The sequence below is a fragment of the Sinohyriopsis cumingii genome, chromosome 6 (assembly GCF_028554795.1).
Source record: "Sinohyriopsis cumingii isolate HCF-2022 chromosome 6, ASM2855479v2, whole genome shotgun sequence".
NCBI classification, from domain to species: domain Eukaryota; kingdom Metazoa; phylum Mollusca; class Bivalvia; order Unionida; family Unionidae; genus Sinohyriopsis; species Sinohyriopsis cumingii.
In genome coordinates this window covers 108,258,962-108,275,431 of record NC_142966.1, presented here as the reverse complement: position 1 = coordinate 108,275,431, position 16,470 = coordinate 108,258,962, and the positions used below count along the sequence as shown (strand labels likewise).

General features: G+C 32.2%; 1 protein-coding gene across 2 annotated transcripts in view; it reads left to right on the top strand.

The window, feature by feature from the left end:
- The window catches only part of LOC149797682 (WD repeat-containing protein 19-like), a 68,265-nt gene extending 63,967 nt beyond the window's left edge, over positions 1 to 4,298 (top strand). For both annotated transcript variants that reach the window (XM_089962597.1, XM_089962596.1), the window contains one exon: positions 370 to 4,298. In XM_089962597.1, coding sequence (XP_089818723.1) covers positions 370 to 484 — 115 coding nt within the window. In that variant the 3' untranslated portion in view covers positions 485 to 4,298. The remainder of the gene's footprint in view (positions 1 to 369) is intronic.
- Positions 4,299 to 16,470: the final 12,172 nt, after the last annotated feature.

The following is a 16,470-nucleotide window of genomic DNA, read 5'->3' as shown; positions in this document are numbered from 1 at the left end:
CTTGCCTTACTGAATGTAGTGCAGATAATGTTGGGAACAAAATCCTCCTGCCCATGATTACTTTTTATATGTTTCTTTCATGACATTTAGCTTCTCCTGTAATACAGGCTATTGAGACAGGAGGGGCTAAACGTAGGAGAAAATATTATTACAGAGGAAAAATTGGAGACTTGCTGCCCACCGATGGCTTTTAGTACCCTTTTAAAATCATCCACTCAAAAGAAAAAAATGGGAATTACAAATCTTGTGATTGTGATTGGTGGCTTTTTAAAAAAAAAAATTTTATTAAAGGTTTAGTAGGCACAATAGATCATGCATCTGTTGGCAAGTGTATTCATATTTTCAATTACTCATTTTCTATCCATGTAGGTTACTGGAAACAGAAGAGACATGTCCAATGTGCTCAGAAAAGGTTCTGAAGGAGAACATACAGAAAAAACAAGACACACATAGATACCTTTCCCCAGACGAGGGAACAGAATAAATGGTTGTTAATGCTTGTGATGACTTATTTTATTTTAGCCATACTTTATATTTTCTGATTTACATTTACATTTTCTATTTAAAATGAGAATTGACTTGTAAACACAAAAAATTGGAGTTTACTGCAAATATATGATAGGTTGTGTTCACAGAGGTGATATTTTACACTTGTGACATTTAATAAAGAAGTGATGTATTTAATATTTGCAATCCCATCTTGAACTGAAGATTGAAGAAGGATATTAAAATTAAATTTATTCAGGTACAAAAATATTGTGGAGGATGGTCTAATGGTTTTCAGTACAAACATCAAGATTTTAATCCTCTTGAAAAACACATACCATGCTTTGGATGAATTTGACTTATTACACATTATAATGATACCTGAGAATAATATTGAGGTAGATCAGTTGCAAACACATACCATGCTTTGGATGAATTTGACGTATTACACATTATAAAGGTACCTGAGCTTAGTATTGAGGTAGATCAATTGCATATTTATACACTGAACACCTACAGCAGACTAGTATTTTCATGGTCTGTGTTATTTTTTGCATTATGTCTATTACATATCCTTATGCTTTCTGTAGCAAAAATCTTCATAAAGTTTTCTTTCATGTGTAATAAAAACAAATTCAAATGGATTGTCTTAGCCAAAAGATGTTCATGATGTAATTTTGTACAAAGCAAAGTATGTCCCCAAACTGTATGATGACTACAATGACAATGCTTTTACATTTATTTATCATCCATTAATTTCAAGTTGGAAATAATTTTTGTTTCTTTTATTCAGTGTCAATGTCATTAAAAAAAACAATTTGCTTTTGCACTTGCATTCTTAAATTTGATCAAATATCAAACAGTTAATGAAAATATGGTATTGGAACCTACATATGAAATTTTTCAAAGTTTAAGAAAATAAACCATGTAGGTATGTATATAATAATAATAATAATAATGAGGACTTTGTATAGCGCCTAATCTTTAGAAGCTCTAAGCACTTTACAACATTAGACAACACCTATAACATAAATAAAACAACATATATAATGATATTATTACAGAAAACAAACACCTTGAAATTTAAAAACATAAAAACATGCTGTACATATTTAAGGTAGGGAACATTATTAGGTCTTTAAGTTTGGTCTTGCATATTTTGCTAGCCAAGGGTCATTGATTCACTTCATAGCATATATACTCTCTGAAACAGTACCTACCAATCTGCTGTCTGATTGGATATAGCTGAAAGAAATGGATACAAACAAATAGCACTTTTTATTTGGTAAAGAAAACAGTCGGTGGCTGCAGAATTCAGACTGTACATTCCCAAGTTTTTCTTCGAAGTCATGGACTTTGAACATGGTGAAGTCATCATATTAAAAACCAAACACTGACCTTTTTGACTGGTCAGTTGATTTGCATTGCTATGAGCAATAACATCTTCTGCAGGATGGCATTTGTTAAAAACACTATTTGGTTACATATGTCATGGATCAAGGTGGAACAGAGACTGGATTGATGACCTTTGGCCAGTTGATTCTTGCATGTGTAAAAAAAATGTAACAGTCATGTTTATTCGCAAATAGTAAAGAATTGTTTTATTTATTTAGAGTCCATGTTCTGGTAAGATCACAATAATGAAGTCAGCACCATTTTCATTTAAGACTTAACAGGCTGTTTAATAGTTCAACAACATGAAAACTGTTCAACAGTCAACAAAGTTTCTTTGAAGAGAGTGACTAAATACCACACTCTCGAAGGAAAAATAAAATTTGCAAATCTGTTCAGCTAAAAGACCAACAGTGTCAACTTGTTTTTACATATCTTGCTTTAAAACAATGATATACTAGATAAATATCTGTACTGGAATATTGTCATACATATTGCTACGAGTGTGACAGTACATCAATGTTGCAACACTTGAAGGTGATATTCCATGATATACATGAATGCAAAAGTTAAAAAGAAAGAAAGTTAAAGAACTTTATGCCTCCTCAATAAAAGTTTGAAAGATTTTAACAGTTTGTTTTGGGTTTTTTAATCTTTTTATCATTAATCTTATTATCATTTGTTGGACATTGGTTAATATGCTGGATCAGCAAGAAGAAATACAAGTCTGAATGACAAAATATCAACCAGAATCATTTTTAGTCAGATATGATTATGTAAAATGATGATATGTTGAACATTTTTAAATTTATTACAGATTCAAGTATGAAAAATAGTTTTTGTTTCTTGTTATGTTCAAGTTAAATGTAATTGTTTGTATCTTCATTTTCAACTGTAACTTTATCGCATATGTACCATTTGAAGCTTTCCTTAGTAAACTCATTTGTAAATTAATTGAATTTGTAGATTTAATTTCGAAATGAAAAAGTGACCCACAGTACCATAATACCTTGCTAAGACCAAAATGGCAGACATCTTTTAAACATAAAGCCGTCAGCTGTATTTAAGTTCCTGTCAGAAAATATTTATGGTTTCAAACAATAAATAATTACCAAGGCATTGTACAGTTAATTACAAAAGCATGTGTGAAATAGTCATGATATATTCATGTGATGCTAGTAACCTTGCAACATAACTATATAGATAGACTTTTCATGGAAAGACATTGATTGATTGTTGTTTTTTTATAAAATTTTATATTTACAACAGCACTTATCATGCTTAGGAAATGGGAGCTAAGTGCTTTACTTGCAAATAAGTATAGTTTTTTTGTTGTTGTTGTTTGTTTCTGCTTGTAACTGTACTTCTCATATATGAATGACTATATCATACTGAGTAAATGAAATCTAAGTGCTTTTCTCAAGGATACACCAAGGCAGCTGACATGGGCATCCGGAGTGGGTAACAAACCTTCAATCCATGGATTGCCAACTGAACAACTGCAACTCTGTCAATGACAAACAGACATTGTGCAAGTCTGTGTCATGATTCAGATTGTAATTGTATAATCATTACTGTATTGCAGTATGTATTATATTACCTACTGTCTGATAAGTATGGTGGCATGTATTTTATCATGAGCCGACTAGTATAAGTATCGCATGGCCATGCAAGCAACACAGCTCTATCTTACATGTATCATTGTTAACCCAAAAAAGTCTTTGAGATTATTTTGAGTTACCTCCCCTTTAAGCATTTATGAACCTTAATATGGGCGCAATGTGTACCAGAAAAAGGTCTGAAGTGTATAAGTTTGGCAAATTCAGGAATACATAGGCTGGGTGTGTTAAATCCATCAGCATTTACCAAGGGCTGTTTCAGTAAAATAAAATTGGGACCAAGGGAAGTCATTTTTAAAATGGCATAGTCACTGCATACATGCAGTAAAGAAAACTTTTATGCCATTTTATAGATGAACTCTGAGAGAAAATCAGAGCATCCTGGCATATATATTTGTTTTAAATTACTTCTCTGGGCACCATGTATGTTTCAAATAGAAAAGCCCTCATGCTAAAATATCCATGTAATTTTTATTGCCTTCAAACTTTTCCAATCCATCTGTTTATAATATATAATCTTGTATAACATTCCACTTTTAAATTTTGTGATTGATGGATTCAAATATTCATATTTAAACTTTCATGCCTAAGAACTAGTACAAAACAATGTTTGTATTGCAGTTTGTTTGAGCTTCATAGCTGAAATTATTTTTTTTGAAATTATGGGAGAAAATGATTAGACTTTCCAACATTAATATATGTGAACTTTGTCAATTAACATTTTAGTTATGATCTTATTTATTGCATATGAATAACTGAAGTTATGACTGAAAGATTGCAAGAATAAAATAATGAAAGATGTTGATTTTTATGAGTACTCTTACATCCACCATATCCGTAATGGTCTATTGCAGGTTTTCTCACAATATACTTTAACTATATCATATTTATTAGGAATACATTTTAAGGATAAGTTTTGAAAATTAGGTCTAAACATTTCGATACTTTGGATATGTTATCAAAATTTAACAAGAACAATCTAATGGGTTAGAAAAGTATGATGGTGACTATGATTTGAATTTTAAGAAAATGGATAGTTATCTCCCCTGTGACCAGAATTTAGGAATACTGTGTAATAAAATTTAAAAATTTCTGAAGAAGAGGATAAGAATCCCATGAACTATGGTTATAGAGGATATCAACATTTTTTAAGTGGGTATTAATAGGAAATATTTAATGACTGAAATGGAAACATTGTATTTTAATGACTGAAATGGAAACATTATTTTAATGACTGACATGGAAACATTATTTTAATAGCTGAAATGGAAACATTGTTTTAATGACTGACATGGAAACATTATTTTAATAACTGAAATGGAAACATTGTTTTAATGATTGAAATGGAAATGTTATTTTAATGACTGAAATGGAAACATTTTTTAATGACTGAAATGGAAACATTGTATTTTAATGACTGAAATGGAAACATTGTATTTTCATGGGTGACTTTGCATTTCTGAACAATATAAAATGTTTTAACTTAATGGGTAAAATATTTCCATTTATCTGGTCACAGAAATGTAGATTGTCTTAGTCATATATTTTTAAAGGCAAAACAAGCTTTTGCATTAAGATCAATTAGTTGCATGGATTTTTTACTTTCTGTGCCAATATGATTAATGGCTGCATTACTACATTAATAAAAAGAAGTTCCAAAATTTCACAATAATATTACGAGTTTTTTTTACAATTTAGCTCCTACTTGTAATGTTTCAGACCGTGTATTTCATGACTGCATCCAAAAATATAAAGATCTTTTTTTACTTTTGTTAATGCATCTCTTAAATGGATTGATATAGTGAACATAGTTGGGACATTTTATAAGCTTTATGACTTTAAACAAAAATAGTTTACCTGTTAGGGTTTTTGTTGTTTTTTGTTTTTGTTTATTTCTGCATTCCAACTTGAAATATATGGCCTTGTCAAGCTTGATGCATAGATTGGTAATGGTTGCTGTTCCCAAACTTGGGTTGTGACTTAATTTTGGTTTTCAGTCAGTACTTATCTGTTCCTATTTCTCCATCGATTTCATGCATCATTATGATGAGAATTAATTACTCATTAAACAATTATAGTACAATATTTAATCAAGAATTTTTCCCTAAGAACTTGTACCACTGGTGATAGACTTTAACATAGATAATAATAATAAAAATAATAATAATGAGGACTTTGTGTAGCACCTAATCTTTAGAAGCTCTAAGTGCTTTACAACATTAGACAACACCTATAAGATAAAAAAACAAACAAAAAAAAACAATAATATTATTACAAAAACAAACACCATGAAATTAGAAAAACATTAAAAAAAATAAAAAACCATGCTGAGAATATTTCAGGTAGGAAACATTATTAGGTCTTTAAGTTTGTTCTTGCAGTCAAAACAAGTGAGTTTTAAGAGCACTCTTGAATGGGATCACTGTCTTTGTGTCTAAGTTCAGTGGGCAATTCATTCCACGTTGCTGGGCCCTGGTATGCAAAAGAACGTTGTCCATATGATTTCGTTTTCATAGTGGGAATAATGAGTATACGATTGTCAGAAGAGGAGCGTAAGTATCTTGCTGGTGTGTACACTTGTATGAGGTCGGATATGTATGTTGGACTGGAGTCCGTCAGTGAAACGTAGGACAGAGATGTTTTGTACAGTCTTGAAAGAGAACCATCTTTAGATAAAGAAAATGCATGTTTTTTAATCTAAAATGTTCTTTAATTCCATTCAGTAATGGTCATATGTGAACCTTGAAAAAATTAATTTCATCCTGGAAAATCCTGGAAATTTATCTTTAGAAAAGCGTGGGAACCATGCACACAACGCAGATCAGAGACCTACGTCGAGATTTGTATGGTGCTGACAACTACAGACGTTTTGGTCAGTCTCTTTCATTTCTTTGGACAAACAAACTGGCACTCATAGAGTGTAACGGAGAAGGAAAAAATTCAAGAAATTTCTAGCTGCTCCGATCGCAGCAGTAGCTGAATCCGGCTATAACCATTCATCAGATGGAACATAAAAGTGCAAGCGACCGAAACAAACTGCCGGACGAAAACGAGGCCAACGGAAAAGACCAAGAGCTTAACGGACAACAGATATAAAGCACCGATAGTTCATAAACATATTCTAACATGTACATATACCTAATTAATTGATACATTGTGAAATAAAGTATATAAGGTTATAACTGCTTTTTTTTTTTTATTGCTAGTTGTATGACAGATACCTCTGTATTTGGGAAATTTTAAAAATTCGCCACTTTAATAAAAGATAGAACGTAACCTTATTTTAAATTCTAATTTGACTTTACATTTACACTTCTATATGAATGTAATCACCTTTATAGCGCCAACAGTTACCAAAAAGCAGCAGTATTGTGCCTTTCTCAATACCATTGCTTATCCGTTACGACAGAGAACTCGAAAGAATAAATGATGATCTCAATAATTCAGCCCATGACTGTCAATTATCAGATAATGACTTCACACGATGATTTGAAAAGCAGAAAGATTTGATAATTCCATCATCGATTAATTAAGTTAGCGAGTTTAATTTATGTATAAGAAATGGCCAACATTAAAATTTAACACGCAATAATTAGGATGAATTAAAGTCATTTAAATTATTGTAGATTGCATAAAATGGAACGAAACTAACTTTCGAAAAAACTCAGCAGCGGAAAATACAACTTAAATTGACGCAAATAAAAAAATAATTATCAGGCCCATGAAAATAAAGACTGAAGTTGTGAGATCGAATTAAATAGAAATATCTGAGTATATTTGGGTATATTTAACTATATTTTAGAGCATTTGGATAGTATCTGCATGGTTTTGTAATATTTAAATATACTGTTTTGGAGGTCTTTGGAAGTATTTGAGTCCATTTGGCAGTATTTATTATATACATGGGCATGCAGCCAAGGATTAAAGACAATGGTAACTATGTATGCATATGTATCATATATATTGATCATCAGAGTATATATAGTTTCTAGGAGAAAAAAACACCAAAGTACGAAAAGAAAAAATTTGACCACACAAAGGCCAGTCCAGACACAGAAACCATGTAGCAGTCAAAACATTATAGCATATACATAGCAAACATGGAAGATCGTTGGCCACGATCACTGGAAATATGGGTTATCTTATGTATTTATCCACATACACATATGTCAATGGGTGATAGTACAAAACATAACAAGTTATTCATTTTACAGAATAAAGCTATCAAATATTGGGAGAGGAGGAAATAAATGAGCGTAGTTTCTTATTTGTGGTCTTAATTTTCTCTTATTGTCCATTCTGCCAAAGCTAGTTCAAACTCAGTCGCACCGATCTATTTTGTCTTCGATTGCAGCTGAATATATTCTAGAATAATGTTAATTTTTATTTTTTGGACACACCTTGGACATTTAGATGTAATTAGGTATTGGCCTCGAGTGTGTTCCTTACCCCATGGCTCTTTGTTCGAAACATTCAACGACTTTTATGTGTTAGTGTTCCCACCCTCCGATATTTATGTGTTGTTTTTTCCCGTAACAAATGAAAAATAATTTTGAAAAGAAAATGTATTTATATGACCGTTTTAATTGCGATGGTTTTTCTTAATTTGCTCCTTTCTTCGACGAGTCGTTATCCGAGGTTTCTGTATATACATGTATGCTAACTAGTTCATACATTGATTTACGTGGGCCTGCTAGCAGCGTGCATTGGTCGCTACCAAAAGGCTTGCCTGAATCAGTAACTGGGGTTTCGTTTCTACAATCTCTGCAGAGTAGTGTCAAGGCTGGAATGTTGCCTTTTTTGAACCCTTTGGAGCACTGACATGCGGACTAGACTCTACCCCTCATGATTTGCTCACTCACTCCCGTCACGTATGTGTGTGTGTGTGTGTGCGTGTGCGTGTGTGTGTGTGTGTGTGTGTATGTTTGGGGTTGGGGTGATTGCACCCTTGCGGACAAAATTAACAGTGATCAACTGGCAAAGCTTCTCGTGGGGGGTTAAATTGTCATGGGAGGGATAAAGGCGAGGACGAGTAGAATGGTTCCAAAGGGGACTAAACGGCGAAACATTTACTCTGACACTACCTCTCATTGAATTCATACATATATACTCCCACAGTCCTAACATTAAGAGAGAGAGAGAGAGAGAGAGAGAGAGAGAGAGAGAGAGAGAGAGAGAGAGATCTAAATATGGAAATATAAAGTCAATAAGATATGGGCAGATATATATATTTTTTTTTCTAACTGAAAAAGAGAGTTTCACAGCTAAATCGCCACTGGCAATAATAGTAGTATAACCACTAAGACAATATTAATTTTCTTCCACTGATAAGTTTCAGTATCTAATTATAATTAATAAATATATTTCATTCTTCAAGGGTTTTTTGGGAGTAATTTCAAAATATAACCCAAGTTTTAAAAGAGTAACTTTAAGTTCATTTAATACTGTACCTTAGAAAATTAAATTTGATAAACATATTTTTGAAACCGATGAATTCACAGCTAGCAAATAACGACTGTTTGTCATCGATTCAGTGGACTGCTGACCAGTTACAGTCTTTTTATGTAATCTCCACTTTTTCGTGCCACTGACCACTTAGACATTTTTATATATAATCACGTCTGTCCAACTTGTTTATCTCAGTCCATTGCTGACTAATCTCGGACATATGGACGTTGCTGCACATATAACATGAACAATTTAATTTCATGTAATTTTGTGCCCATTTTTATTCGAATTTGGACACATTATTCATCAGTGATTCAACAATACTGTTGAAATAGGTTTGCTGATCTCTTCACAGCACAGTTTTCAATTTAACTTAAATTCCAGACTAACGAATAGGTGTGGCATAATTAAAAGGTCAGTTTTCAGTCTCCCATGATGGTCATCTACCTTGACGGTCACCTATACTGACGGTCATTTACCTTCAACATCCATCGCTTACACATAGTTTGCTTGCAGCAAGGGCATATTCGTTTAATCCGCAATTATTTGGCAACTTTGTCAAACACAAATACAAACCAGCATTTTAGGCACTAAGAAAAAATTATTAGCTTATTAGAACACTATCTCCCTATGTACTTATTCATTTGGTTGTTTGTCCGTCCGTCCGAAGGGATTCTTAAGCAAGATTGCAGTATATAAAAACTTAAGATAGACTATTGAAATTGGTAAATAGTTTTGCATCCGTATGTAGATGACCTGATTAGATTTACGTTTTCATACTCCCAGGAGAGTCAGGAGAATTAGTTTCGGGATTGGGGGCACACATGTAGTGGTCAGCTTTTAAATTTTACGGATGTAGACCTAAACATGTTTAGAGATGAAATCGGGGTGGGGGCATTCATCTTTGAAGGTACTTTAGAATAGGATATGATTTATTTTCATTTGGACACAGTGGAAATTTAAAGTCTGTCAAGCTGATCTTAAGAAACACTGGGGTCAATAATGAGTGGTAAATTGAAAATCTGTCAGATTGATCTTGAGAGACAATAAGGTCAGTATAGAGTGGTACATTAAAAATCTGTCCAGTTGATCTGTCCAGGGATCTGGCCTAATAGAATATAGGCTAAAGGCTTCAATGACGCAATATTCCTTACCTTGACGTCAGTAAAGCTAAAGAAACTTTGCATTATAACTAATTAGTTCATGCTAATGTCATGAAAATGACTGTGTAAATGAACAAACATTAAAATAATTGTTTAATCCATTAGGCTCTGGTTTAATAATATCCACTTTCACTACTGGACATTGAGTTCGAAAAATGTTTATATTTTTATGTCTCCTATTAAGAAATCAATTCATAATGTTATAATCGAACTAATCAAAATATATTCTAGCTATGGAATTCATCATACATATTTAAATGTTATTTTGTTATTTTTCAGCTTCGCCATATTGTATGTTTTGGGGTGGGGGTGGGGTTATTGTGTTTTTTTTTTTTCGGGGTGGTGGTATTTGTTTTGTTTTCTTACCATAACATATAATTTCTTGCCACATAATATAGAAAAAGTGATTGGAAATCTTTGAGGATTTTTTTGTCTCTTATTAATCGTAAGCAGTTCCGTTGTTAAATCAATTATACTAGTCCCTGCATGTGTATGAGGTACGCGGATCAAGCTTAGTTTGGAAATGCTATACGACGTTAAAGTCATGGTGAACAGTCCGGAATGCGACTAGCGATTCCAATAGTCAAATGTATCGAGACTAACTGCGACTGAATGGGGCGGATGGGGTGTCGAGGTATTAATCCGAGGTACGAGGATTACGCTGATGGCTTTCAACGTCATTTTTTTCACACATTATCAACAATATCATTCCGAATAAACGGGAGCTATGATAATGCTACATTTAATGCAGTTACATTCAGTTTTAAATGTTACAATTTTTTTCCCTAACATTATGGTTTCGGGCTTTAAAAAAAAAAAATGAAAACCTTGGAATTTAATAGGCTTATTTATATGCAGATGATCTTGTGAGATTTCATACCATTACGTCAAGTTTACAATTGTTTACACAATGTTTATACAAATGTTTTATTTTGGGGATTTAAACTTTTCATAATATATTTTTTGTTATAAAAACAATTTTTTGTGAGCAACATTAAACATAATCTCTCCATGTTGACGGAATATTTGTAACAATATAATAGATAGTAACGCCTTAGTAATCGTCAAAGTTTTTTAATTTTGGAGATGTGGTGAAATACACATGTCACAAATACAAATCTAATTTGCTTTCCTTTCTTTGGTTTTATTCGTTTTGTTAGTCTCCAGTCGTTCAAAATCCCAAATTTGAGTAGCCTTTTGGTGGCTATAATGTAAGCACTAATAGTTTCCATGATGATTAATTGGCATGTTATGTTGTAGCAATTTGACATCTTAATCAAGAGCTGATAAATGGGTTTTATTTTCAACAGCACCTTTTAAGCTTCCGTTTTCTCATTTAGAAACAATATATAATTATCATCAATTATATTTACTTCATTAAAAATCTTCATGTTAGGTACAAATCAACAACAACAACACCAATAATAATAATAATAATAATAATAATAAACATATAACTTACATAAACACATAATATACATAATAATAAACAATAATAATATTAAAAATAATGATAATAATTGTTATTATTATCATTATTATCATTATTATTATTATCATTATTATTATTATTATCATTATTATTATTATTATTATTATTATTATTATTATTATCATCATTATTATTATTATTATTATTATTATTATTATTTGTCCAGTTCTTATGCTGATTGTTTTGCTGAACTGCGAATTTGGTTTTATGTGGGTTTTTTTTAAAGTAATTTTGATATGTATTTTTTTAATGACTAATCACGATTTACGTCTATCACCTGGCTTCCATTTAAAAATGTTCTTCTAATAATACAAAGTTACAACATGGCCTCGATTGATGAGAGACGTTTTATCTCTTGTACATATAGGCTACTAACGAAAAGAAAAAGAAAAGAGAAAATTAAAGAATGAAAGAAAGAAAGAGAATGAAGAAGAATGTTCTGAAACTAATAATATATTCAGATGATTGCATTGCCAAAAGGAAAGAAAAACAAAAGCTTCGGCCATATAAACAACAACGTAAACAATAACAACAACAACAAAACATACTGAAATATAAATACATGCGAAAGGCAAAAGAATTGAATACTTCCTAAAACTAATCTTAATAACATGCTTGAAACATGAAAACTGAATATATTATTTAAAAATACACTATTTATGGACGTCATACGCTCAGAGTGTTCCCAAAGTAAATTTGATAAATCTTGTAAGATTTAACTTACTAGCGAGTTAATGACAACAGTATGATGTATGGAGGATATTTACGTCGTTTACGTAGGTATACAGAAATATTTCACGAGTGAAGTGTAAAGTGGAAACATTGCATTGTCACGAGTGACGAAATGTTTTCACATCAGGAAAGAAAAAAAACTTCCGTACATATCTATTAAAAAACGGGGATTTTCTTTCTATGATATATTTTTTAAAGGAAAACCGTCAATTTGCATGGGTTTTCTCGATTAGGTGCTAACGCGATTAACAGCAGCATTAACATATAAAAAGGGTCTTAAATTTTCAATGATTTTGTCCGACTTTATACAGTATAGTTTGGACACATATTTCAAATTGTGTATTTTGTCAAATCAGTGACTATAACTGTACTAATGTGAGGACATTTTATTTTTTATTAATGAGTTTCATCCACATATTGATACTGTTCAGGCAGGGTAACTATAAACTTGACATCGGTAATGTCTGACAGAACAAATTTTGTCGCATTGTTTGAATCAATAGATTGTAGTACCATTAGCAATTATCAAAGTGTTGTCAAAGTTTTATATGTTTTTGGACTTATGGTAGTAAACACAATTTACAAGTAGAAATTTAATTTGTTTTTCTTGATATAGTTTTCCTTGTTGCATTAATCGCCATATTTTCAAAGGAAACATAGTTTACATGACGATGGATGGACATGTTGTCTGGTAGCAAATCTGATATTGTAACCAGGAGCTCATACACGAGTTTAATATCCAACGCGTCTTTTATTATGACTTCCGTTTTCTCGTTCAGAAACAATATATAATTATCATCGATTATATTTAGTACATTAATAATGTTTGTGCTAATCAATTTGTTGTGTTGAGATTTTTATTTTTGTTGTTGTTTGTTTTCTTTTTGTTATTTAAACATATTTGTTGTGCCTAATCACGATTCACACCCATCATATGTACCTGATTTCCATTTGAAAATGTTCTTTTAACATCATAAAGCTACGATGTGACTCCAATGGCTAAGATGAGAGACATTTTATTTTTCTCATGCGCGCAGAGGTTACTGACAGGTCAGTAACCAAAATAACAAGAAAATAAAAGAATAAAAGAAAGAAAATAAGAGAAAAGCTTCTTAAACTTACAATGTGTTTAGATAAACTAATTGGTGGGGTGGGGACAAAGCTTCAGCCAAATAAGCAAAGAGAACAAAAACAATAACAGCAGCAACAACAAAGTATGCGGAGATATAAATAACTGCGGGATGTAAGCTGATCGAATAAATCTAAAATGGGTGGTCTAAATAACACGCGTGAAACTTGTAATCTGAACGAACCTGATTGGCTAAACAATCATGCCCTGGATTTGCTTTTTTATCACACATTCTTGAAACATATTTTTTATAATCCGGTATTTTCTAGCTTTACAAAATGCCATGAAGAGATAACTGACATATCCCGTGTCAGCAGAGGTTCTGTATAAAATCCAATACTCTGTCAGATGTGTCGTAAAATGATTCCCTCTTTAATCTAGGGCACTAGAAGTCCTTGGGAAAGTAAACTGTGATGTGACGGTAACAAAACAAGCAATTTGATAACATTTTAATTTGCGTGATGTGGGGCATAACCTTATAGTAGTGCAAAGGCGATATAGCGGAATACATAGTACAATTAAAGTACATCGTCAGTGAAAAAAAGTGAAGGATATAATTAAAAGTATAAACAAAATACTTAGGTATAATGAAAGCAGTGAAAGAGAAAAAGAAATGGTGGATTAGGAAGGGAAATTGTCAGCTGAAATCGAGTTTCCTTTCCTCTGAGAGAATTTAAAAACTTTGAATCCTCAAATACTTGCGTGTATTTTTAATGCTTTCTCATCTTGAACTAATAAAGACTATGGATGGATGGTGTCATCAATGAATTTTTAAAAATAAATTTAAGGTATTCCTGTAAACATGTGGATACACAAAACCATTATTGAGTCGACATTTAAAATTTCGCCGAAATCAATAAAAGATAGTATTTAAAAAGGACATAATTTTATATATTTTTTATAGCGACAAATACGTATAATCCCATTGTCTCCTTCCATGGCCCTTGACAAACAACCCATGCATCGATATTACGTAATGATTTACACCCGTATCTCGACGTGATTGATGTAAGATCCAGTGTGATCAATGACCAACATTACTTGATTCACAATTATCGATATGTAATTTCAACCATTGCCTAAGTAGGGAATGCATTGATTAATGTTCGTATTGTGTTTTTACAGTGGAAAAAATAAAACAAGTTGTTTCCTAATCACTGAGTAAATTGATTGTTGGCTTGTGAATACAGCCCTAACTAAATGCAGGCCCATCTCTTGTTTTTCGTCGATATTAATAGCTTCCATGATGACGTAAGGCGGTAGAATTGATGTTTGCACCTGAAAAGTACGAATAGTATCTAATATAATCAAAAATGGCAACTGGTGAAAAGAAATATTTGATGTTTTTACGATTAATGACAAAGTTTCGTTATTCATAAAGTTAACCATCAGAACAATCTCGTTAGGACGCGAATACTTTGTTATGGATACGTCATAACGCTGCCCTAGTTTAGTGATATAGACTGGAATTTCGGGAAATATCTTAAAGTACTCTCTCTCTCTCTCTCTCTCTCTCTCTCTCTCTCTGCAATATACTTAGTGAATATATTTTTCAGTTTTATTTTGATCTATATTATATCTTTTAATGGATGAGCATTACTTATTCAAATGTCCACCTAGGAATTTTCCTGGGCCATATTTCAAATCAAGTTAACCATTGTCCCAAAAATTCGGATAAAGCCGAGCTGACTTTTGGCGAGCATAAGTGATACTATGATAGGCAGAATTTTGAAATAACAACGGCTAAAATCGGTTTATTGGCTGGTCGAAAAAAATTTAATATATTTCTTCACTGGTGCAAACACACATTTCTTTCGTTTTACTTATTCCGCTAATCGGCAGGTCAGTCACATGTTCAATTCAGGTAAACGGATCAGCATAATTAGATCTTCAGTGATAAAGGTGTCTGATATACAATAAAAGAATATTTATATGCGACAAGCATTTGAGAGGAAGAAAAACAGAAGAAAAAAAACACCAACAGAATCAAAGACAAAAGTTGATTACTGAAGGATTGCAACCGTAAACATTTGATGCGATTTATTCCCATGTGCAACTCGGGTGTTATTTGCTGTGAGTTAGCCAATTGACTAAAAGTATATTCATTTGATGTTTCTGTATTTTATGAACTTAAATTGTTGTATTGCTAGCCAATTCTTAGCACACTGTAACGTCTGGTGTTTTAATCCGGTGTTCTAGGCCTGGATTAAATACAAACATGATGTCAATTTATGTCATAGCACAACCAGTCCCTAGCGCATGGAGTGATTATGTACGTCGCTCTGTCCGTCCTTCGTAAAATCTTAGGTGAATACCGTTTAACTGAGTTTCTGAGACTCATCTGCTTATAGACTTATCCAGGTGTTTATCATAACGGATTCTTCACTACTAAAAAATAGGTAACTGTGACTTATATGCACTGCACTTATTTCCGTCGAGTTTTACATTTAGCTCAGTGTCAAAGACACCTTCATTTATAAAATGTTGTAGATGTGTCATGAGGTGTAGTACAACATTCAGAATAAATTATATCTCTGTGAGACACATTTCATACATACATACATAGATACATACATACATACATACATACATACATACATACACACATACATACATACATACATACATACATACATACATACATACATACATACATACATACATACAAACACACATACATACATACATACATACGTACATACATACCTACCTACCTACCTACCTACATACATACATACCTACATACATACATACACACATACATACATACATACATATATACATACATACATACATACTTTTTTAGTAGAGATAAGGAAGTATCTCACGAGTGGAGTGAAAACGTATTATCAGTAGTGGCGATGTCGCTATTGACAATGCGAAATAATCTTCCCACTTCACGAGCGGATGTACATCTTGCTCTGTGTGTGTGTGTGTGTGTGTGTGTGTGAGAGAGAGAGAGAGAGAGAGAGAGAGAGAGAGAGAGAGAGAGAGAGAGAGAGATGGAAA